General features: G+C 44.6%; 1 protein-coding gene across 2 annotated transcripts in view; it reads right to left on the bottom strand.

Annotated features, from left to right (window-relative positions):
- The window catches only part of Ntn4 (netrin 4), a 102,446-nt gene extending 86,540 nt beyond the window's left edge, over positions 1 to 15,906 (bottom strand). The window contains exons 1-2 of one of the 2 annotated variants that reach the window (XM_027392640.2): positions 15,383 to 15,906; positions 11,932 to 12,461 (exon numbers count right to left, since the gene is read on the bottom strand). In XM_027392640.2, the coding sequence (XP_027248441.1) occupies positions 11,932 to 12,461; positions 15,383 to 15,437 (585 nt within the window). In that variant the 5' untranslated portion in view covers positions 15,438 to 15,906. The remainder of the gene's footprint in view (positions 1 to 11,931; positions 12,462 to 15,382) is intronic. The other variant, XM_027392639.2, reaches the window with a different exon arrangement.
- Between the last annotated feature and the right edge of the window lie 7,462 nt (positions 15,907 to 23,368).

Genomic DNA, 23,368 nt, shown 5'->3' with positions numbered 1-23,368 from the left:
GACTTCTGAGAGTGTTTCAGAAATGGCAGCATCAGTGGACAAAGCTGCCCCTGCCTGGGCTTAGTCATCATCTCAAGTGAGTTTCAAAGCGTCAAATACATCCTGCAAACTGTCAACTTCTTTGACTCTAATCCTCCTCAGTGTCTGCACCTGGGCGTCTAATAAATAGCTTACATGTAGCATGTCAAAATAAGTTTCTGTCCCCCCAGAGACTTCTGCTTCTTAGAAAGGGGTTGTTTTATTCTTCCAGGTGTATGAGTTATAAGCACCCTTATATTTTCCTTTCCTTCATCTCCTTCCTCCTTCCCATCATCATCATCTACCCAACCTGTCAGCAAGGTGTCAGCTTTTCCTAAAGAAACTCAAATCTGACCATTTTTGCCACCTCCTCTCTCATCTGCCCATCTAACCTCTATGAGATCTAGTCTGATTTTCTGCCATGCATTCCTGCTGGTCCCCAACTCCTCCTTCACCCTTCCTCCCTGTGTAGTTTTTTCCTAACATGTATCTTAAAATGCATTGTATCTAACATTTGTTTAGATACGCCAATAACTTAATAACAATCAGGGTGAAAACTAATGACTTTATAAGTAAGTCAAATCAATTGGTGATGCAAATTGGGATTTATTTTGAAGTATAAGAAGATGCTGAAGATAGTGATTTGACTTTGTGGAAGTAAATTTGGACCTCCCTGTGGTACCTGCTTTTGAGATGTCCCTTGTTTTCTCACTGCTCTCAGTCACCTCTCCCATCTCACCTGCTCTGCTCCATCTTGACCACTCTGCTTCAGCATCTGCTGCCTGGCACTTCTGAAAGCCCCAGGCCAGCAGGCCCAGGGCCCTTGCTTTTTCCTGCACAGGCCTGCAGCTCACAGCTTGCCTTTGGGACTTTGTTCTATAGTCTTGGTGATGCTTTTCCTGGAGGCTCTGCCTAAGCATTCACCCCTTTCTGTACATCCTCTTTCTTACCTTTCCCTGCTCAGCATTTTTCCTTACCATTCATCCAAGTCTACAGGGATAAACAAACAAAAAAACAAACATCCCCCCAAACTTTCTCTCTGAAAGTCAGGAGGGCTTTTTTTTTCTCAACTATTTATAGATAGTAAGAATGAACCATGAGGGGCTGGAGAGATGGCTCAGAGGTTAAGAGCACTGACTGTTCTTCCAGAGGTCCTGAGTTCAATTCCCAGCAACCACATGGTGGCTCACAACCATCCGTTATGAGATCTGGTGCCCTCTCCTGGTGTGCAGATATACATGGAAGCAGAATGTTGTATACATAATAAGTATATAAATAAAATCTTTTTTTAAACAAAGAATGAACCATGAATATTTTGAAAGAATCACTACTTAGTAAACATGTAACATCCAGTACAGTCAATAAATATTTTTGTAGTTACTTTCATCTAATTCAGTTCAGTTCAACAAATGTACCTCAGACATTTCCTTCTTACAGAAATCTGTGCTGGAGAGGGCTTTGGGGGCTGGTATCCACAGATTGAATACAGTGATACAAAGAACAATGGCCCCCAATGAACAAACACTGTGGGTGGAAGAGATGGGAGGCATGTTGCAATAGGAAGAGAGTCCCCTAAGTTCCCACACACCTCCCACCTCAGGTGAAAAGCAGTCACTCCCACACTGCTAGTATGAGTCACCTTCACAGGCTTATGGAGCTCCCAACACCTAATACCCTTAAGCCCTATTCTGGTTTTGAGGGTTCTCCATGTCTCGAAGCTGCCTCATATGTTTGAACACACCTGACTTCCAGGTATCTACCTCTCATACGTTCTTCATTAAACCTTAATGTTTCCATGACTCACTACAAAAATTTGACATTTTGCAATCTGATTTCTCAAAGTTTCCAGAATATTCTGATCAAATATTGGCAAAGTTAAAACATCAAACAAATGAAAAACAGACTTAAAAAAAAAAAAAGCCAACCACGGTGTTATTTTGTTGGAAGGAAAGTTCACTCAGGTGACTGGGGACATGGCTAGGCTCAGCAGGTAAAGTGCTTGCATGAGCATGAAGACTTGAGTCTGGGTCCCCAGCACCTGCATAAATGCTGCACAGGATGGCAAGCTAGCACTGTGGTGACTATGTAGAGATAGGCAGGTCCCTGGAACTTGCTGGCAAGCCAGTCAAGCTTAATTAATGAGTTCCAGGTTAAGTGAGAGACTCTGTCTCAAAAAATAAGATGGAGAGACATAGAAGATGCCTGACATTAACACTTGTGTGTGTATACCTGTACACACACACACATAAAACACAACACACACACACAAACACACTCATGCATACATTCTCTCTCTCTCTCTCTCTCTCTCTCTCTCTCTCTCTCTCTCACACACACACACACACACACACACACACACACACACACACACACACACACACTCCTGGACATCTATGTTTGCCTCCCCCCTTTTCTGAAGCTTCTTTAAATGATTTTAACCAATAACACCTGGGTGAGGTTTGTTTAAATTGAAGGAACCTTTTTTTTGAATAGGTGCTATTATATATTTTTAGCTATAATTCCCGAGGAAAGGAATTCCTTAGGCTGCATATAATCAAATTGTTGTATGTGACTAGACATAACATTGTACAGTTTTAGCTGAGGATGAACTTCAAGATGACAGGCACATCAATATATTAGATAATTAACTTAGAAAAACTTCTTTGAGCAGCTACTAGCTAGGTGAAAGTTTCTCTCCCCCTCTCAAAAATCAAACCAATCAAAAAGTATGCTCAGTGACACTAGAAAGTTACACACTTCTCCCCAGATGCCTTATTTTAAATCAGTGGTTCTCAACCTGTGGGTCACAATCCCTTTGGGCTTTTTCACAGAGGTCACCTAAGACCATCAGAAAACACAGATATTTACATTATGATTCACAAGAGTAGCAAGATTACAGTCATGAAGTAGTAATGAAAATAATTTGGTCACCACAACATGAGGAACTGTATTAAAGGGTTGCAGCATTAGGAGGGTTGAGAACGACTGTTTTAAATTATCTGATGTTAAATCTTCACTTGTTATAAGTATTTTTAGACCATAAGAAAACAGTCATTTCTTAACCCAAAGTATATAATGCAATACATTTCAAATTACCTGTCAGTCTGGACATTGTTTACAACCCCTAACAGTTACAGACTAGTCTAGTTTTAGTTTTGTCTCCTACTTAATGAATTCTTCTTTAACCGTTTTGTTCCATTTATTTATGTGGGGGGGAGGTTATATGTGACATCACATGTGTGGGAGTCAGAGGACAATTTTCAAGAGTGAGTTCTCTCCTTCCATACATGTGTCCTGAGGATCAAACTTAGGTCATCAGGCTTGTCGCAAGTGTCCTAAGCTACTGAGCTATCCTGACAGCTACCTTCTCTACTTTGAAGTTATATTAGAACTTAATCATATCAATAATCTCAAGGTAAGATCATTACGCCATCTCTCCTACTGGCTAGCTTATCGCTTATGTGGCTGAATTACTCTGACTCACCAATTGTCCATCATTTTTATGCCAATGTAATTCAGTTCATATTGATACCTGACCAATAGGGTTCTTCTTGTTTTGCTGAACTCACCATGTAGACCATGCTGGCCTCAAACTCACAGAGATCCCTCTGCTTCTGCCTCCCTAGTGCTGAGATTATAGGTGTGGGCCACCAATGCCCAGCTTTAATGGAGTTCTTTAAAGAAGACGGGCTACAGTATGCTTGCAAGGGTCTTTCTACTGGAAGACTACATAGATTACTAGCTCACCATCATGGCTTATCACAGATACTGTTGATGAGACAGGCATGAGCAGATGTCAGCAACTGGCAAAAACAGCTAACTAAAGAGCATTGTTTAAAGCACATTCCTACTCCTGTATTAGTTTGTCTTATCCTTTAAGTTAAAAAAAAATCTCAAGCATAGTTTAACATAAACATGTAAATACATGTAAAAACTCAATCAGCTGATCACTTTCTGCACTACAGACTTTTATCACCAGGTATTAGAATTCAAACTTGTCAATATCCTAAAGAGACAGCTAAATGCTTGGATCTTGAAGGGAATGCCATCTACACAATGTATTTTCGGGACTAGTCATACACTGCCCTAAGTTACTAAAGGTGTCAGTCCATAGATGGCCTCTCACTCAATAGGCTGAAGGACCGAAAAGAAAAGGAACATACATGGTACCCAACTTGTCACAGGCACATTTTAGCGTAGCATGTGTAGTGGGAAAAGAGGTTGGGAAGACAGGGTCCAGTGGGATAGTTGTAGGGAAACCATTTAAACAATCCAGCCTTCAAATTTCTCATGAGTAGTGTTCTCTTCCCCTGTCATCAGTGTACCTGCCCCCACCCCTGCGTGACATTACAGTCTTTTTCCCTCATTCTAGGGAAGTGGGTTTTGATTGATTAGCAAAAAAATTAGATTTTGATCACTCTGTTGTCATAATTATTAACATCCAATTTCATTTTACTTTTTTTTTTTTTTACAAGTTGAGGGACATGTAATTCAGTGAAGTGTTTGCTATACAAGTGTGAGAATCTGAGTTCTATCCCTGAAGCCCATGTAAAAGCTGGAATCCTGGTGCTGGGGAGGTGCGGGAGTGGGGTGTTACTGGTGCTTTTGCCTAACCAGTGAGCTCAAGTTCAGTGAGAGAATCTTTCTCAAAACACAAGATGGGAGAGATGGTGTAAGACAGCCAATGTTCCCCTCTGGCCTTTACATACATATGCACACATGTATACAAACAGATGTGCATACACATGCATAGTACACACACACACACACACACACACAAAGAGCGACAGAGGGAGAGAAAAAGAGAGAGAGAGAGAGAGGCCCCTAAGTAACAGATGTTGTTCAATCAAGAGCTTTCCAGAAGCTCAGTTGTCCATTCTATCAAACATAGATCACTTAGTAATTTTTAGAAGTAGCGCCCTCTTGTTGACATTCTCCATCTCCTGTGGTTATTTTCTCCTTAGGATTTATCATTCTCTGGTACATGACACATTTTATTTACTCTCAATTCCCCAGCCCGCCCACCCAACCCCTGCATTAGAATCTAAAGTTTTCATTAGGATAGGGAAATCCTGTCCAGTTCACTGATATACCCCTAGAATCTAGAGTGATCCCTGACACACAGAAGCTCAAAAGTTATTTAAATGACTGGGCTGGTGGACATTGGCATCCTTATTAATTGTCCCTCTCTATATTTGTCTGCTATTACGCCATCTTAGTTTCTCCGTGTCAACTGGAGCTTCTGCCTCTCACTCCCTACTCAGCCCTCATTAGTTTTGCCTTCACTTTCTATTTAAGAACATTTTTCTACACTTTCCCAGCTTATCACTCATCCCTCCACTCATTCCAGTTACATATTTATTGACTGCCTGTGTGATCAAATCAATGTCCTACTTGCCAAGAAAACAGTCATAAACAAGACTGATAAAATCCCTACCCTGTTAGCAGACATTGTCTGTTCAAGGACAGCTGGGAGACGTAGCTCCTCTGTTGTGCTCTTGGCTTCTCTTATTGCTGCCTATGACTTTGCTGTCTTCTCTTTGAGTGTGATCTATTCATTATGTTCTGGAGGAAAAAAAAAAAAAACTAGGTGGTCCAGTTGATTGTGATCCAAATCTTGTGTAGAATTTATTTATTTATTTATTTATTTATTTATTTATTTATTTATTTATTTATTTATTTTTGGTTTTTTCGAGACAGGGTTTCTCTGTGTAGCTTTGGAGCCTATCCTGGCACTTGCTCTGGAGACCAGGCTGGCCTCGAACTTGATCCGCCTGCCTCTGCCTCCCGAGTGCTGGGATTAAAGGCATGTGCCACCAACGCCCGGCATTGTGTAGAATTCTTTTAATAATCAGTCAATGGAACAGGGAGTGAGCAGAGAGATAAATGACCGTTGCTTTCAGTTCACATGATCAAAATCCCACTTCCGGGAAGCCTGGAAGACTAGGGGACCCTGAGTGATGTGCTATCTCTCCTCGCTTTCCTCCATTTTCTTTGCCCAGAGGTGGGGTAAGGGGGCCTCTTTTCATCCTGAAAGAGCCTAATTAACTCACCATCTTCAGTTCCAAGCTTGTTATTATCTACTGCTCTGTCAAATTGACTAAGCCCTAGTTGACAGAGAGTCTTGAAATCAAACCACCTGAGCCCCAGGCCTGTCTGTGCCTTTCACTGAGGCTTTGGCAGCACATACTACCTCCTTTGCAGGATTTCCCACATAGTGCTCTGTGGAGCTCTGGAGTCCTGGCAGACCGTAATTGGAGTGCTGCAGAAAGAGGGCCCGTGGCCAAACCAATTGGATTGAATGCCATGTTCCTTTTTCTCTCACTGGTGTGCAAGGCAAATGATAGTATCTGTGTCTACAGATGTTTAACTTTGTTGAACCCAGTTGTAGATGTTTGACTTTGCTCTCCAAAATTTCATCTGTGCGAAACTTAAGCTCCAAATTCCTATGTTGATAGTATTAGAGGTAGGAGCTTCAAGCAGTAATTGGGATTGCATTAGAGGGTGATGAGGTTAGTAGTTTTATAAGACTAGGGAGACCCAAGCTAACAAGTTGTTTTGTGAAAACATGTGATGCCTTTGACTTTGTTAGAGTGCTAAGCAGACGTTGGTACCATGGTGTTAGATTTGGCAACCTCCAGAACTACAAACCAAATTTGCATCTGTCTCTGCAAATTGCCTAGATTCAGGCATTCTATTACAGTAACAGAAAATAGATCATGACCCCAGTCCGTGTTTCCTAGACTAACTTGACCATTGAATCTGTCCATCTTGAAACACCATTGACATCTCAAGATATTGTTTCTTAGGAGAAAGCTATTTGGAAAATTCTTTTTCTTCTATATATCATCCAAATGAATAGCAGCAAATAAATGGCTTTGAGACAGTGGGGAGGGAGGGGGTGCACAGCAGTTCTGGGTGTCAGTATTAGAGGGAGAACATAATTTATGGAACAATACTGGACTTCAGGTCAGAAGACCCTTTATTCCTAACTCTGTCCCACAGCTTACAATAAACTGTTGGACAAATCATGCTACTTCTGGGCCACATACTCATCCTCTTGGTAGGAGGTATGCTTAACAATAACCACACCCCATCCTTTTAAAATACTGGCCACCTCCAGAAGTCCATGTAGCAGGTTTAAAACTTTATGGTTTAAAAAGTCATCCTTTGGGGCTGAATGTGTAGCTCAGTGTAGAGAGCTTGCCTAGCATGGTCAAGACCCTGGGTTCAACCACCAGTATTTGTCTCCCACAAAGCAGCCTGGGTGAATTAATACACCTAAGTTCTTAAAGCCCTCTTTCAGAATGTGGTCCCTCCAGCTTTGTTTGATGGAGGCATGAGACTCTTTAGACGTGCAGCTAGAAGATTTCAAAGCTCAGCTCCAGATTTCTGAATGAACCCTGGAAGCTAAATTGTGGCAGGGGCATAACTACACCTGCTTACTGAAGTTGTGAGCAAGTCATATAAAATTCAGGAAGATACAGATCTATGAGGTTATTGGCAAGCAAGAAATGGAACTTGAGATGTCCTATTTGAAATCCAGGTCGCTGGCTTGTTTTTCTGAACACTGTGTTTCCAAAGATACAACCTGGTGATTTGCAGTGTTAGCTGCAAAATTAACTGTAGCTGAACACAATTCACTCCATCCAACTTTTGTTCTAGAGTGACGAGAGGTGTTCCATTCTTGATAGGTCCTAGGAAGCTTCCTTGGGCTCTGATCTTGAAGCAAGGCTCTCTCTCAATCTCTCTCTCTCTCTCTCTCTCTCTCTCTCTCTCTCTCTCTCTCTCTCTCCTTTTTTTCTTTTCTTTGGTTTTTCGAGACAGGATTTCTCTGTAGCAGCCTTGGCTGTCCTGGAACTCACAGAGATCCACCTGTCTCTGCTTCCCAATTAAAGGCATGTGCCACCACCGTCAGGAGCAAGGCTCTTTTGCTTGCTAACTCAGAAGAGAAAGTTTCGGGGAGAAATTCAGCAGTAGATTACTGTTGTAAATACTGCTCTAAGGGATGCTAAACTAAATGTGTTTTCCCTTGCCATTAAAAAAGAAGTCTGCTAGCCGGGCGTTGGTGGCGCACACCTTTTTAATCACAGCACTCGGGAGGCAGAGGCAGGCGGATCTCTGTGAGTTCGAGGCCAGCCTGGTCTCCAGAGTGAGTGGCAGGATAGGCTCCAAAGCAATGCAGAGAAACCCTGTCTCGAAAAAACAACAACAACAACAAAACAAACAAACAAACAAAAAGAAGTCTGCTAAAATAGCAGGGTTAACCAAAAATGTTTACAACATAGATTTAAAATAGTATCTGAAGCCGGGTGGTGGTGGCACATGGGGGGTGGGGAGGGGCAGAGGCAGGCAGATCTCTGTGAGTTCCAGGGCAACCTGGCCTACAAAGCTATGGAGAGAAACCCTGTCTCAAAAAAATAAAAATAAAATGGTATCTGTCCATTGAAATACATGATAAAAATTGTAGTCTCTGCTTGGAATGTGATGTAAGCACTGGTGATAACTATTTAGTATTGTGCACGAGTGTGTGCACATTTGTGTTTAGGTACACATACACGTGTGGATTCTATCAGACAGGCTTGTTGTTCCTCCAGGGCTGTCTACCTTTGTCTTTTTTAAAGACAGGGTCTCATTGACCTGAAGCTCACCAAGTATGTTGGACTACCTGGCCAACAAGCCCTCAGAATCTGCCTATCTCTGCCTTCCCAGGGCAGGGATTACAAGTGTGTGGCACCATGCCCAGCTTTTTTATGTGGGTTCTGGGATGGAAAACAGGTCCTTGTGCTTGCAAGGCAAAACCTTGATTGGCTGAGCTACCCAGCAATTTAGTTTGCCCTTCCAGTACAGCCCAGGTAAGTATTGTGTTAGCCATCTCTGAGTAATTGTGGAACCACTGTACTAATCCAGTGTGACACCTGTTAGTCAGCAGGCCCCTGTCATCTGGTTACCCACTATTTTTGCTGCTTTTGCAAACACCTGCAGCCCAGTAACACTGAGGTATAGAGAGCTGATAGGCACCTGTGGGTCAGCTCCAAAGCAGTCTGAGAGTTCAAACCATTCACTTGCTTGTTTTTTGTTGTTGTTGATGTTTTGTTTTGAGTTTTGTTTTTTTGAGACAAGGTTTGTCTGTAGCTTTAGGGCTATCTTGGAACTCACTTTGTAGACCCAGCTGGACTCAAACTCACAGAGATCCATCTGTCTCTGCTTCTCAAGTGCTGGGATTAAAGTCACCCACCACCACCGCCTGGCCCATTCATTTGTTTTTAGCACAAAGTGTTCTCCACATAAGAAAACAGACTCTAACTTATCTTTCTCTCCCCTGCCCTCGTATCTTTAAAAACGTCCATCATAACAGGGTATAAAGGGCTTACAATATTAAGCAAGCTTTAAAGGCTACTGAGGAGAATGGGAAACAGTGGCAAACCAAGTCCTTCCTGGTTCTGGTTCCAGTAGCACTGTTCTTGAGTGCTTTGGGAGCAAACCCATAGAAGCAAGCGTTGGGACTCTGTGTCAGAGTGCTCAGGGAAGAAGGGATTCCTACACTAAACTCTGCATCAGGCCCCACAAGCAGATCCTCTACCGACCCAAAGCAGAACTAGTAGCACCAAGGAGAGTAGTGCTTGACATACAGCAGGGACTCGATAAATGTTTGTTAAATGCCGCCATCTGGGAAACTGGTGAGTAGTTGTGTAAATGACTCCTGCAAGCTTCTTATCTCAGTGACTAAAGCCTTTGTGTCATGTGCATTGGATGCATGCCCATTACCTACCTCCTACTTTCTCAACCAGGGTGGTGTTGACATCTTGGGCTAGATAATTCTTTTTGGGGAAGGAGTAGGGAATACTATTTTGTGCATTGTCTAGGACTTAGCTCTACCCTGGCTTCCAACCACTAGATTCCAGTGGTGAACACCACTCCTCATAGGACAACAGTGTCTCCAGACATCACTAAAAGTCCTGATGCCAGGGGATTATGTAAGATGACCCCTGGCTGTACATCACTTACCTAGACTTTACATTCATGGTAGCTATCAGCATCAGAAAGATGACTCTCTCTCTCTCTCTCTCTCTCTCTCTCTCTCTCTCTCTCTCTTTCTTTCTTCTCTCTCTCTCTCTCTGTTTTCCTTCTTTTATTGTTTTAATTTTTAATTTAATTTAATTTTTTTGCCTATGTGTATGTCTGTGTGCCACGTGTGTGTGTGCCTGGTACCCATGAAAACCAGAAGAGGGCATTGTAGTCCCAGTACTGGAGTTGCGGATGGTTTGTGAGCCACCATGTGGGTGCCGAGAATTGAACCTGGGTCCTCTGGAAAAGCAGCCATTGCTTGTAACTGCTGAACCATCTCTCCATCCCTCCTTGTCATTTTTGAATCAGCATCTCTTGATCTAGCTGTTGAACGCATCAGAGTCTCTTAGCTTGCTTTCATCTAGATCTTTGTATGTACTCTCATATACCTAGCAAGAACTTCCCTGGGAGCCTCTGTGAAAGTTAAGATGACCTATTCTGCCCAAAGGGGAAGGACCTGTAGATGGCAAGGCTGATTTACAGAATGAAAATGGCCTGACTTTGGCCCTAGGAAGGAGGACAGACCCAAGTCCCTAAGTGGAGGCCATGTATACGTGAGCCTCGCATCATCTTTTGCATTAAAAGGAACTATCTTCCTTTGCTTGCTCACATTCTTGCATCTTAATACCAAACCTCCAAGGTGTGTGTGTGTGTATGTGTGTATGTATGTATGTGTGTGTGTGTGTGTATGTTTGTGTACATGTATGAATTTATGTACATTTGTATGGAGGCCAGATGTTGAAGGCTAGCATCCTCCCTGATCACTTTTCTACCTTATTTATATGTGTGTAGTGTATGTGTAATATCCATGTACATGTATGTATACCTGCTCATGGAGAGTAGGGGCTACTGGTGGACATCTTCCTCTATCTCTTTTTTACCTTATTTGTGTGCATGTGTGTAATGCATGCACAGTGTGTGTGTGTGTGTGTGTGTGTGTGTGTGTGTGTGTGTGTGTGTGTGTGCATTTGGAGGCCAGAGGCTGACATCAAGTATCTTTCAACTATCAGCCTTATCTTTTGAGGTAATACCTCACAGAGAACCCAGAGTTTGCTGATTGGCTAAGTTAGCCAGCTAGCCAGCAGACCTTGGGGACCCATCATGCTTTTACACAGTTGCCAAGGGTCTGAACTCAAATCCTCATGCTTGTATCTCAGACACTTTATCAACCAAGCCATCTCCCCAGGCTTTCTCCCTTACTTTTTGAGAAAGGGCTTCTCACTGAACCTGTGGCTTGCTATTTGGCCACAGTGGCAGGCAAATGAGCCCCATGGATCCTCCTGTCTCTACCTCCCCAGCAGTGAGGTTGCAAGCAGACATCCTCACACACAGCTTTTTTTTTTGGGGGGGGGGTTCTGAACTAAAGTTATCATGCTTGCAAGGGAAGCTCTTAGCCAACTGAGTCACCTTCTCAGCAGCTCTCCTTACTGTCTTGTGATGAAGGTATCCCCCTTCCCTGGCTTTGTTTTTATTTACTACATTTATGCTACAAGTATCAGAAAAAAACCTCAGCACAAACTTCAAAGCAGGCTTTCTCAGCAACATAGTAAGTATCCATGCTACCTGGAGGGACCAGCAGTCTTAAGCATCCCAGATAGAGGGATGGTGCAAAGGAAAAACCTAGAACCTTAGAATTCTGACAAAAATCCAGCCAGTGGGCAATCTGCTTGAGAACAACTACACATCCATGTCCAAGGGTGAGAAATAATTTATGACAAGCTCACGAAAAATTCTAATTTCATTCATGTTGCTACAAGTATAGCTTCACGCTTTTAAAATATGTGGGCTGGTAGCATTTTTCTACCTTTCCCTCCTTACAGCGTATAGTTAAACAGGGGCCCTTACCTCTCCTCCGGTGCATGGAAAAGCATCTGAGTATCTAGATGTGCAAATAGCTCCCTTCTTGACAACATCATCTTCCAGGCCAAAAGTAGCTGAGCAGTTGGTTGCAAAGTACTTGTAAGGCTTCCAAGTCTTTCCAAAGTCCTGGGACCGGTCCAGCACCATGGCTGAGGGTCTGGGGGACTTGAACACCATAATTAGGTGAGTAAAGTAGAATTCTGCTTCCAGGTCTAACTGGATCTTTTCTCTGTGCGCATTCTCTGCAGACTGCCACCACGTACGGGGAAACCTGAAGGACGAGTCTGCCATAGCAGAGGGCAGGTGGGCCAGGTGGGAGTGGGCAGCGTTACACTTGTCACATTTGGGCTGCCGGCAAGTGAGATCAGCATTCTCGCTGTAGAAGCAGAACAGTTCAGTGGCGTTCTGACCACAGGTGCTGTCTGTCCGGAGTTTTCTTCCCAAAGCCAAGTTTCCCATGCGAGGGTTGCAGGCCTTCTCACAGCGGGAATTAGCTCCGGCTACTCCACTCAGTCCTAAGGAGGGGAGAGCTTATGTCATTCAAGACAAACCCATCGGGAATAGACATGATCTGCTATGTGCCTGATTTATCTACAACAGTCAAGGTATCCTCCTTCCTTTCTCTAAAAAGAAGCTGCCAAACTGGACCATAAACAAGGTTGGACACGCACAGTGATTCATGTACACAAGCATGTGTGCGCTTGAAAGATAGATGATAGTGTGTTCATGTGTGCAGTTGTATGTGTGTACAAGTAAGTGTGCACAAGGCATATGGAGGCCAGAATACTGTATGTGTGCGTGCATGTATGTACATGCATGTGTACCACGTGAACACAGGTGCATGAAGGAGCCAGAAGAGGGTACTGGATCCCCTGGAACTGTAGTTACGGATAGTTGTGAGTCCTAGTGTTCAGTGCTAGGAACAGAACCCATGTCCTCTGCAAAAGCAGCAAGTGCTCTCAATCACTGAACCCTCTCTCCAGCCCTTCACCTTGTGCTTTTTTAGACAGGGTCTCACTGGCCTAGAACTTGCCAAGTAGGTTAGACTAGCTAGCCCGTGAGACCTGGGTCTACTGGTCCCAGCCTCTCCAGTGTGGGGTTGTGGGGGTCCCTCCCACACCTCACTTTTTTATGTGATTGCTAAGGATGGGACTCGGCATCTCGTGTTTGTATAACAAGCATTTTAGCAACTGAGCTAGTGATCTCCCTGTCTCCTTCATTTTCTTTATTAGTTCTCTAGGAAATCCAACACAAGATATTTAATAAATATACAATGACACCTCAGTTCTCAAATGTGTGGTATCCATGTCTAATACTAACTAAATATAACTATTTAAAAAACAAAAACACCCTCCAAACTACCAATGACCAGAAAGCTTTCTGTCCCTGCTTTCTGCTTCTTAAGTGTCTCTTCCTGTGGCAGGTTGTATGGTACTTACCTGTTGGCTTAGCTGGAAAATGTTGATGGTCTGGCACACCAAACTGCACCTCTCACAACTGCCATGAACTAAACATCCTCTTAAAGAGACAGACCTGCCCTCCCAAAGCTCCCAGCCACCTTAATGCTTCAGGAGTACTTAGAGTGGTAAACACTACCCACTTAATCACATTCTGGCTACATGTCATAATCCTTTAATTTGGGTTTGTCATTTTAATTGTGACTGCCATAAGCAAAAAAATTGTCCATTTAAGAAAAATTAAAACACAGAGGAAAAGAAGGAAAAGGAAACCAAAGCCCAAACTCTGGCTAATTGGATGTTTCTGTTTAAGAGACAGACCTCTGAATTGTTATCACAGGGGGCATTGGGTGGAGCCAAATGACAGCTTTGACTGGAGAGGGGAGATTTCACACAGTGACAATCACTACCTCACACAGGCTTGCAACCAAAATAAGGGGTTTCCTCAGGCATTATTTTTTAAGTGTCAAATGAACATGTGCACCATGCCCAGACTGTTTGCTATTGTTCTGATTAGCGGGCACAACAGCTGCCTGTGGCCAGAAACACACAAACACAGTGTTCTATGACTCACCTGAGAAACATTCCAGGGGGAAAAGCGCATACTGCCTGTACAAGTATCTTTGACTTGCAACACTCGCCTTGTGATGTTTATTTACAACCTCTTGATTGCTCCCGTGGTTTATTATTTTTTTTGTCATAACATGGCTTGAAAGGGGGGGGGAAGTTTATGAAAAGTTCACTTTTTGTGGGAGCGTGGATGTGTAATGCACAGTAAGGAGTGTGAGCAGGAAGAATTCAAGTGAGATCTTTAACAGTGAGATGTTTGACGGATCCTTGGGAAAAATAATAAATAAAAGTTTCCACACCCTAATAATTTGATAATAAATAGTTATCAGTGAGCAAAAACAGTGGTGATCCCTGAAGAGATGACGGGGGGGTATGGACTGATAGAGGAGGCTTACTCTCCAGCCAGCAGCTCTGAGGAGAGAGTGGAAGCAGCCCTACCCAAGAGATGCATGCTACAATGCTCTGAATCTTCCAGTCGGTTCCTCTAACCCATATTCTGCTTTCTGGAGCAAGTCACGTCCATCTGAGGGAGGATGAAATCAGGGTGCCTCACAATCTTTACCCTGTACCCCACTGTGCTGTACTTAGCCCAACTGAAAGCCAGGTGTCCTGCGAGAAAGAAGGGAGAGGAGCAGAGAGGGGCTCAGGGACTCAGAAACAGCAAACCTGGAACCGGTGGCCTAAGGGCAGTCCAAGAGAGCCAGGACCCGAGTGGGAGGGAGAGGGCATCTGACGGTTGCCCATAGTCCAGTTACTGAGCCAAGGAGCAGACCCGCCTCCGACCTCCTGCAGAGCCTCGACCAGGGTACCAATTCCCCAGGGGCGGTCAGCCAGCTCCGGGCAATCACCACCTGAGTGATCACCCCCCATGGTCCCCAGCTCCGAGTTCTACTGCCTTGCAGCCACCGCCCCGGGGAAGAGGGCGCTCACCCTCACCCCAGGTGGCCCTACCTGGTTCCCAAGTACACAAGAGTGAGATCCGGGAAGGTGGTGATCGCTCTAACTGAGAAAGCGGTCTCGGCCCACGCAAGCTCGTCACTCCTCAGGCCATGGAGAGCCCGGGGATGGCGAGCTGGGTCCTTTGTTCCCCTCGCCAAGTGCAAAGGCAGTTTTTTTCTCAAGCCAAACCCAGAAAGAAACACTGATCTCTCTATCTCCTGCAGGGCGTACCCAGGATATCTGGTTATTCAAGGACATGTGTATCTCAGTTGCAGGGGGAAAAAAAAAATCAAGTGTTTGAAAGTGCGGAGTCGCGGGCAAAGGAGACGGAACATGGCCACTCGCTTCATCCTCGGTAGCAGAGCTCAGGGCTCCCTGTCCGGGGTCCCTACATCCCCACAGTCCCCGAGCTTGGGGGGTGGGCAGGAGCAAGGGAAGAGGGGTGGGGGCCCGGCCGCGTCACCACCCACCTGCGGCCACCGCCGAGCAGCCCCAGAGCAGCAGCAGCCGTGCGCAGCTCCCCATGGCCGGGCAGCGGCGGGAGCCGGTGGGATGAAGCGGCAGTGGTCCTCGGGAGCACCCGGGGCTCTGTGGTTCTTCCTCCTCCCGGGACGCCAGGCTCGCTCAGTGGGCACCGTGGGCACGGAGCCGCGGGCCGGGACCGTGCCGGGCGGCGGGGTGACCGTCGCGCACCGGCCTGGCGGGGCCCGGGCAGCTCAGGAGCGGCGGGAGCCCCGGGACCATAGCCGGCCTGGCCTCTGCCCGCAGAGCGGCCCGGAGGGCGGGTGAGCCGCTCGCCCGGGGCTCGGCGCCGGCAGCCAACGCTGAACTTTGCGAGACCTTTCACTTCCCGGCCGCCGCCGCCTCCCGGCCGTCCTCCTCTGCTTTTCCCACCTCCTGTGGCCGCTGCGGCTCGGTCCCGTCCTTCTCCATGGGCAGTTCCATGGGATGCATTTTTATTGCACCGACACCGCGGCGCTCCGGTGCCAGCCCTCCTCCTCCCCTCGCACCTCCACCCCTTCCTCCCCCGCCCCCCCCCGCGCGCGCTTGACAGCCCGGGCGGTGCAGAGGCTCGGTCCAGTCGTCGTCACCGGGCGCCCAGGGAGGGGTCCCGGACGCCCCCGCTGTGCGCATCTCCCCGCCTGACCTCGCGGGTGCCCTCCAGCACCCACGGGCCTCGCCTGGGAAGCAGTCTCCCACCTTCTCCAGGAACATTCCTGAGAGCAGTTGACTCCCTCCCGATCAGGTCAGGGCATGCCAAGGGGCTTAAAAACCCGCGAAACAGGCGAGCTACTACTTTCCAAAATCACCCACAAAAACAAGCCTACATCCCTCCACTCCACTGCACACCCTTTCTCTGGGAGCTCCACGGTCTGGGTTCAGAAACCCCAATTCAGCCCAGGGTACCCGCACTGAGCGCGCGCCAAGTGCCAAGTGTCCTCTGAGTCTTTGCCACCTTTTGGGGGGTGCAGCCCAGCTAACAGCTGCTGCCTACAGGAACCGAGGGTTTACGGGTTCTCTCGTCAAACTCAAGGGTCTGAAAGCCCAGGATCTCTGACCAGGGAATGGGCTCTTTAAGAACATCCCGGTCTAGAGCAGGGATGTAACAAAGAGAACCCCTGGGTCCTCGGTGCACATTTTTTAGAGTATGGTTTGCAGGGGAACGATAATGTTATGAAATATCTTATGGGGAGCAATTTAGCAGCAACCACAAAGCAGCTAATTGTAGCTCAGGGCTGGTGTTTATGGAAGGAGATTAAATAGCACTTCAGCCTGGGACTTCTCTAACTGCTGTGAAAATATAATTCTGCTTACACATCCCAGGAAACTGGCAAAAGTTAAGTCGAATACAATTTTGTATTGCAGCATTCAGTGTTTGCCTTTGAATATTTTCCAGAAAATTAACTGCTTTTCAGATAACATTCAGTTATAAATCGTCAACATTATCGATGGGACAATTAGAGCTTCGGGGACATCGTAGATGTTATTTATAATGACCCAGATGGGGACATATAAGTTTCTATTTCCCTGAGTTGAGGTTAGCATAAGCCACTTGGGAGGCGTTAAAATTATTCTTTTGGCCAATAACTGGAAGTGGCAGACGAAGTGGGAGCCGCCATTAGCTTTGGAAAACAAACCCTCTGAGTTTTCAAATCCTGGCAATGTTGGAGCCATCTTTGGCTCGCACAGATAATGCTCCCGATGAAGTCGCTAAACTGCCGCTCCAACTATTCTTTCTATTAAACAAATGATAGGGAATTACAACAAGCTAAGGCCCTTGGCCCAAATATTAGTCTACTGGCCAAGAGAAAGACAGTATTTACTATTAATCTCTGAGTCAATATATTGAGCAGAGCTGATCCATGTCTGGTTATGAATTTCTGAAACATTTTCATTCTGCACCAATGCTGTGAACTTCCCTGGTTGCTTTGTAACTGGTTTTTTGCTCCTTTAAGAAAACTTCAAGCTCCTTAAATGGCAGCTAGACACTTAGTCTATGCAAGACACAATTATGTTTTCTCTTCCTTTGCTCGTTATTCTTAACTGAAGACACTTGTCATGCATGCAATAAATGTTCACTGAATGTTTTGACTGAGTTATCTCAAAACTATTGTTATATGCTAAGAATAGAAACCGAGGTGAAAACCAGCTAAATAAGAGTGACTTCCAGCATTCTAGTGGAATGTGTGCTCTCTGCACCAATGCTTCATGTGTGTACTAGCTCAAAAAGAAAAGGTAGTGAGTATTCTAACAAATGCTATTAGGATGCCATGTGATGGTTCCTGCCTGGAATCCTCCCACTTGATGGTGAGGCAGGAGGATCAAGCTCTCAGGGCCAGCTTTGGCTACATAACGAGTTTGAGGCTAGCCACAACTACTTAAAAAATGCTTATCTATTCTAAGTTGTCACAAATTATATTTTCATTTTGAGGAAAGGACTCAAGAGAGTTGATCAATGTAAGTAAATCTCAGGGGTGAGGACATTACTGATTATGATTTTGTGTTATGAAATTTGCAAGAACTGATTCAGAATTTTCTAAGTGTCGTGGATTACATGGGGGGGGGGGTTGAAGAAATCACAGAATTTCAACAGCAAGTTTCCAAATGTCTTGACAATTTTTAAGTTTATTTTTATTTTTATGTGTGTTGGTATTTTGCCAAGGAAGTGGAGTTACAGACAGGTATGAGCTGCCATGTGGGTGATGGGAATTGAACCCAGGGCCTCTGGAAGAGCAACCAGTGCTTTTAACTGCTCAGCCATCTCTCCAGCCCCTTGTCTTGATAAATTTAATTGAGATTATTCCTCACAACTTGGAAAGATGTTAAAAAGGGCCTCTAATATCTAAAATAGATGGCAAAAAACTCACACACCAAAGTACTTACTCACGAGTGACCCTGAGCCATATTTAAATTTTTCCCCCAATCTCAGTGTGTCTCCTTGGGGTACTTTTGGGGGCTCAGTGTGTTAGGATAACATGCTCAAATGCAGCAGGATCCTGTTAAGGAGAAGGAATGAACCAAGGCTGAGTAGTAATCAAGAGGATAGTGAAATTGGAACAGTAGACATGAAGACAAACGCATAAGCAACAATATCTATCCCCCCCTAATAGAAGTCCCCCCAGCAGTTGAGGGCCTGTTAGCCCAGAGATAAAGCATCACAGGGTGATGAAGAGACTGCTCTATAAAAACTCAGGACAAAACCTGATGACTGAAGCCTGGGCCCCAACTTCTTGCCCCACCAGGAGCTCTGCTTTCACCATGAAAACTTTGCCCATTGGCCATGCAATTTTCCTTCTGAGCATTCCAATAAGTAAAAGACTCAAAGCAACCCTTCTGTTTTCAGGACTCTTTTATGTAACTGTGGCATTTACCTTCTTATAGGCATTTGCAACTATACAAAGTAAAATACAAGTTCTCTCTCTCTCTCTCTCTCTCTCTCTCTCTCTCTCTCTCTCTCTCTGTGTGTGTGTGTGTGTGTGTGTGTGTGTGTGTGTGTGTGTGTTCTAACCCATAGAGAACTGTACAAAGAGAAAGTGACAGGAGAGATGTCACCATTAAACTTAGATCGTAAGTATGTAAACGCCGGTAAATGCCTGATGAATGTAATGGGGCCTAGGTTTGTAGACCAGAATCTCATCGCTAGTCAGTCTTCTGTGGCTACAACCTTCTCTCTCTTTGGAGCTGGGAGAGCTTGTGGTGAAGGCTGGATGGAGAGATGTTCCCACTGAAATCATTTCCCTTTCTGCTTTCTTCCTGGCCTCTGCCCTTCAGTTGTCCTTTAGGAACATCACTTTAGGAATTTCCTCAAGCTTTAATCTAAGCCTCTCGCCAATGGCACCGTTTCTTATTTCACGTGTTCCCTGGCCACAGCTGCTTGTTCCCAGGGAGGAGGAGGGAGACTGTTGAAAACACACCAGCTCTTCCAGGAAGGTAACCGGTACCTTTCTTTACAAAACATGCTCACCTGCTCTCTTGTGTTCTAATGAATGAGATGGAGCTGAGAAAATGTAAAGCAACAAGCTCACACCTCTGTTACTAATGCAGAGATGGCCACTACCAAAGGTGCGGCATCCACAAATGCCGGGAGTCATTTGCTGCTCAAAGACTGTTAGCTCCAATCACCTTAGGTAAGAGCTCTTCCAATGAGATACATCCCTCCCTCACACACACACACACCTTCCCGCTGTGGAATAATCCTTCTGTACACGTGAAAATGTGTTGCTCCCATTGTTAGTAAAAAGCTGATTGGCGATAGCTAGGTGGGATTTTCTGGGCAGAGAGAATGCTGGGAAGAAGGGTAGTATCTGAGGAGCCTCCAGCCACATGAGAAAGAAGCAACTCCGGAAGTTCATAGATGAGATAAATGAACCTTGGAGCAGCACATAGATTGATAGAATTGGGTTACTTGAAGTTGTATGAACTGGCTGGAGATAAGCCTGAGCTATTGGCCAAGCATTTATAATTAATATTAAGTCTCTATGTGGTTATTTGGGAACTGACTGCCTACACCTTCCTTTTTTTTTTTTTTTTATAATTTTGAGACAAGATTTCTTTAAGTTATCCAGGATGGTCCTGAGTTCAACATTTCAACTGGTAATCCTCCTGCCTTGGCCTCTTGAGTAATCTGGAGTTACAGATGTGTGCTGTCAGCTATTACTTTATATTTTAATTCAGGGGGATAAAGAGAACAAACAACCACTAAAGGCCTCGTGAGGAGGAAAGACTAGTAAATAGGGGGATTCCTTTTGTTTATATCTTTGATATAGTAGTGTAGTGGTTAGGAACATGAAATATGGACTCTGATGTTCCTGGGTCTTTGGCTTACTGTTTGAGCATGGGCAAGTTAGTTGATGGTTGTGTGTGTCCTTCCAACATTTCTATATGGGGATGATAACAGTGTCTAATTCATAAGGATGTTATGAACACCATGTGAGTTAGCATTCAGAAAAGCACAAGACATAATTTTGTATTTAAATACAAAATATAAAAATGTTAGTCCATCATATACTCTTGACCTGACTTGAAATATCATTTTTGAGTTATACACAGGGAGTCAGTAGGGGAAGGTAAATAGTGGCCCTGGCTTAGTTTTAAAAATGGCTTTCTTTCTATGAGACATGAGATAAAACCATGAGATAAAGCCAACCCCCAGCTGGAGGGCTGAAGGAATTGGCATTAAGTGATCGTCATAAATAATGAGCGCCATCTGTGTGACGGTTGGATTGGAACTATCCACTGGACCCTGGTGGGGTTACAGTAGATATGACTGAGGTATTGACTCCTTCTTTCCCTAAATCTTTTTAATCTAATCTTTTCTTTATGATTTACTTATACTTATTTTATGTCTGTTGGTGTTGTGCCTGCATGTATGTCTGTGTGAGGGTATCAGATCCCCTGGAACTGAAATTACAGACAGTTATGAGCTGCCATGTGAGTGCTGGAAACTGAGCCTGTGTCCTCTGGAAGAACAGCCAATGCTCTTAACCACTAAGCCATCACTCTAGTCCCCTCCGCACCCCCTGAATCTATCCTTAGGAAATAGTTCAATAGTGAGGGATAGGGACCCAGTTCTCCATCCTTGTTCATTGTTATGCAGACCCAGTAAGGTCATTCATAATTGTTGAGAGTCCGTAATTTTAATGACTGTCTGTTTCCCAGAATATGATATTTTACATCTGTCATCCTCAGCTTCTGGCTTTTGTAATCTTTTCACTCCTTCTTCCACAGTATTCCATGAGTCTTGGAGAGGTTGATATAAAAATCTTGTTTGGGGCAGAACACTCAACCATCACTTATTCTCAGCCCTTTGTTAGCAGAGTGACTCTTTAAGGCAAGCTTCCATTAGATGAGGCATTAGAAAAGCTGAATAACTGAGCCAAGTTCTCCACAGTTGGGAAAATGGACAAGTTGGGATTTTGTGTAGATGTACAAGTGTGTACATGTGTGTGCAAGGACACATATGTGTGTGTGTGTGTGTGTGTGTGTGTGTGTGTGTGTGTGTGTGTGTGTGTGTGCAGAGACCAGAGATCAAACTTAGGGATCATTAGGTGGAGCAGCTGTCCACCTTGTTTTTTGAAGTAAGATCTCTCACTGGGATCTGGGGTGAGGGTACAGGCTAGCTCGAAAGATCCTCCTGTCCGTGTGTCCCCAGCCTGAGAAGTCAAGTGTGTACCATCATACCAGGCTTTTTACATGGGCACTGGGCATCTAACTGTGGCATCACAGTGGGCACTTTACTAACTCAACTGTCTTCTCAGTCAGAATTCAGGGTTTGAACTCTTGTGTGTCTGGCAGAGCTTTCCCTGCTTAGTCTCTTTTAAGGGGATTGGTCTGCCAGCTTCCCCTTTGATAAACATATTCAGAGAGTGTTTAAACCTTAGCAATGACAGTTTACCCCACCAAGCCCATGGGTTTAACCACCATTTATCTTGCTCACCCCCAGATCTCACTTCATTTGGGGGCTTTATCTCTAGCTGTCTACAGGTAAGTCTAGCTAGATACCTTAAATTCAACACTGAACTGAATTCACTTCAACCCCCAAACTAAGCATATCGTCTTTCTCCTTCAGTGTGTTCCTCCTGCAGCCTATCTTAGTAGACTTTATTATTCATCTTCATAGAACTACCATCTCATCTATTATCTCTAAGAAATGGGAGCTTCTGAATACTTACCATTAGTATTATCATTGTACATCATTAATAATTTCACAGTAGAGTGTCAACATTGAGGCTGGGGCAATTTCTGCAGGTAAAGCACCTGAGTTCGGATCCCCACTCCCATATAAAAACCACATATGATGGTATCCATCGATGATCTCCAGGTTCAGTGATGAGACCCTGTCTCAAAAACACAAGGTAGAGTGCAGTGGTTGAGGAAGCCCCCAACATCTCCACACATATACCTGTGTGCACCCCTCAGCACACACACACACACACACACACACACACACACACACACACACACACACCAGCAGAGAAAAAGATGGTGGAAATAAATCATTTACACAGTCCCTGTTTCTCTCATGGGAAAACTGAAGCCTACTGAAATCACACATTTAGAACTTGCTATTGCATAGGCCTGATTCATCAAGCTGCTACAGTTAGCTGGGGTTCATGGGAGAGATGGGGGTTCATGGAGTTAACTTTCTCTCCACCTTGATTGAAATTTTAAAAGGTGCCCTTTTTCAAATGTCTATAGAACACTCAGATTCAGCAAGATGGTCTACATTTTCTGTGGAAGAACAATTCAGCAGTCAGGAAATTTTAATTAGGCCAGACTAAGTTAAATAGGATTTCTCAGACATTTTAATACTCTATGTTCCATTGTGAATCTCCCTTCCAAATGGATACACTATTATATTTGATAGGATGGCAGTTAGTTGCATAAATGGGAGACTAAGCTGTTTATCTTACCAAAATTGGGGTTGATTTTCCTCACATGATAAGAAGTCAGGAACGGTAGAGTCAAGCAGTGTCGCTGTTCAAGGAAGTCATCAGGTTTGTACAGTTTTCTTCCTCGTGGGCACAGTATGGCTGCCCATCTACAGGGAAGATAAATGGAAAAAGAGAATATGACAGGGTGTATACCAAACGACTCTTAGAAGAAGTCTATTCATTCAGGCATTTGCCCACACGTGTGTATATGCACCATGTGTGTGCCTGCTACGCTCAGAGATCAGGAGATATTGGAGTTACAGGTGGTTGTGAACCACCATGTGGGTACTGGGAATGAAATCCAGGTCTTCTACAAAAGCAGCTAGTACTCTTAACCACTAAGGCGGTGGTTCTCAACCTGTGGGTCACAAGCCCTTGGGGCTCCAATGACATTTTTGCAGGGGTTGCATATCAGATGTCAACATTATGATTCATTAACAGTAGCAATGAAATAATGTTATAGTTGGGGGCCATCACAACATGGGGGACTGTATTAAAGGGTCACAGCATTAGGCAGGTTGA

This window comes from Cricetulus griseus, assembly GCF_003668045.3.
Source record: "Cricetulus griseus strain 17A/GY chromosome 1 unlocalized genomic scaffold, alternate assembly CriGri-PICRH-1.0 chr1_0, whole genome shotgun sequence".
NCBI classification, from domain to species: domain Eukaryota; kingdom Metazoa; phylum Chordata; class Mammalia; order Rodentia; family Cricetidae; genus Cricetulus; species Cricetulus griseus.
Note: the sequence above shows the minus strand (reverse complement) of the source record. Positions and strands in the feature narration are given on the sequence as shown.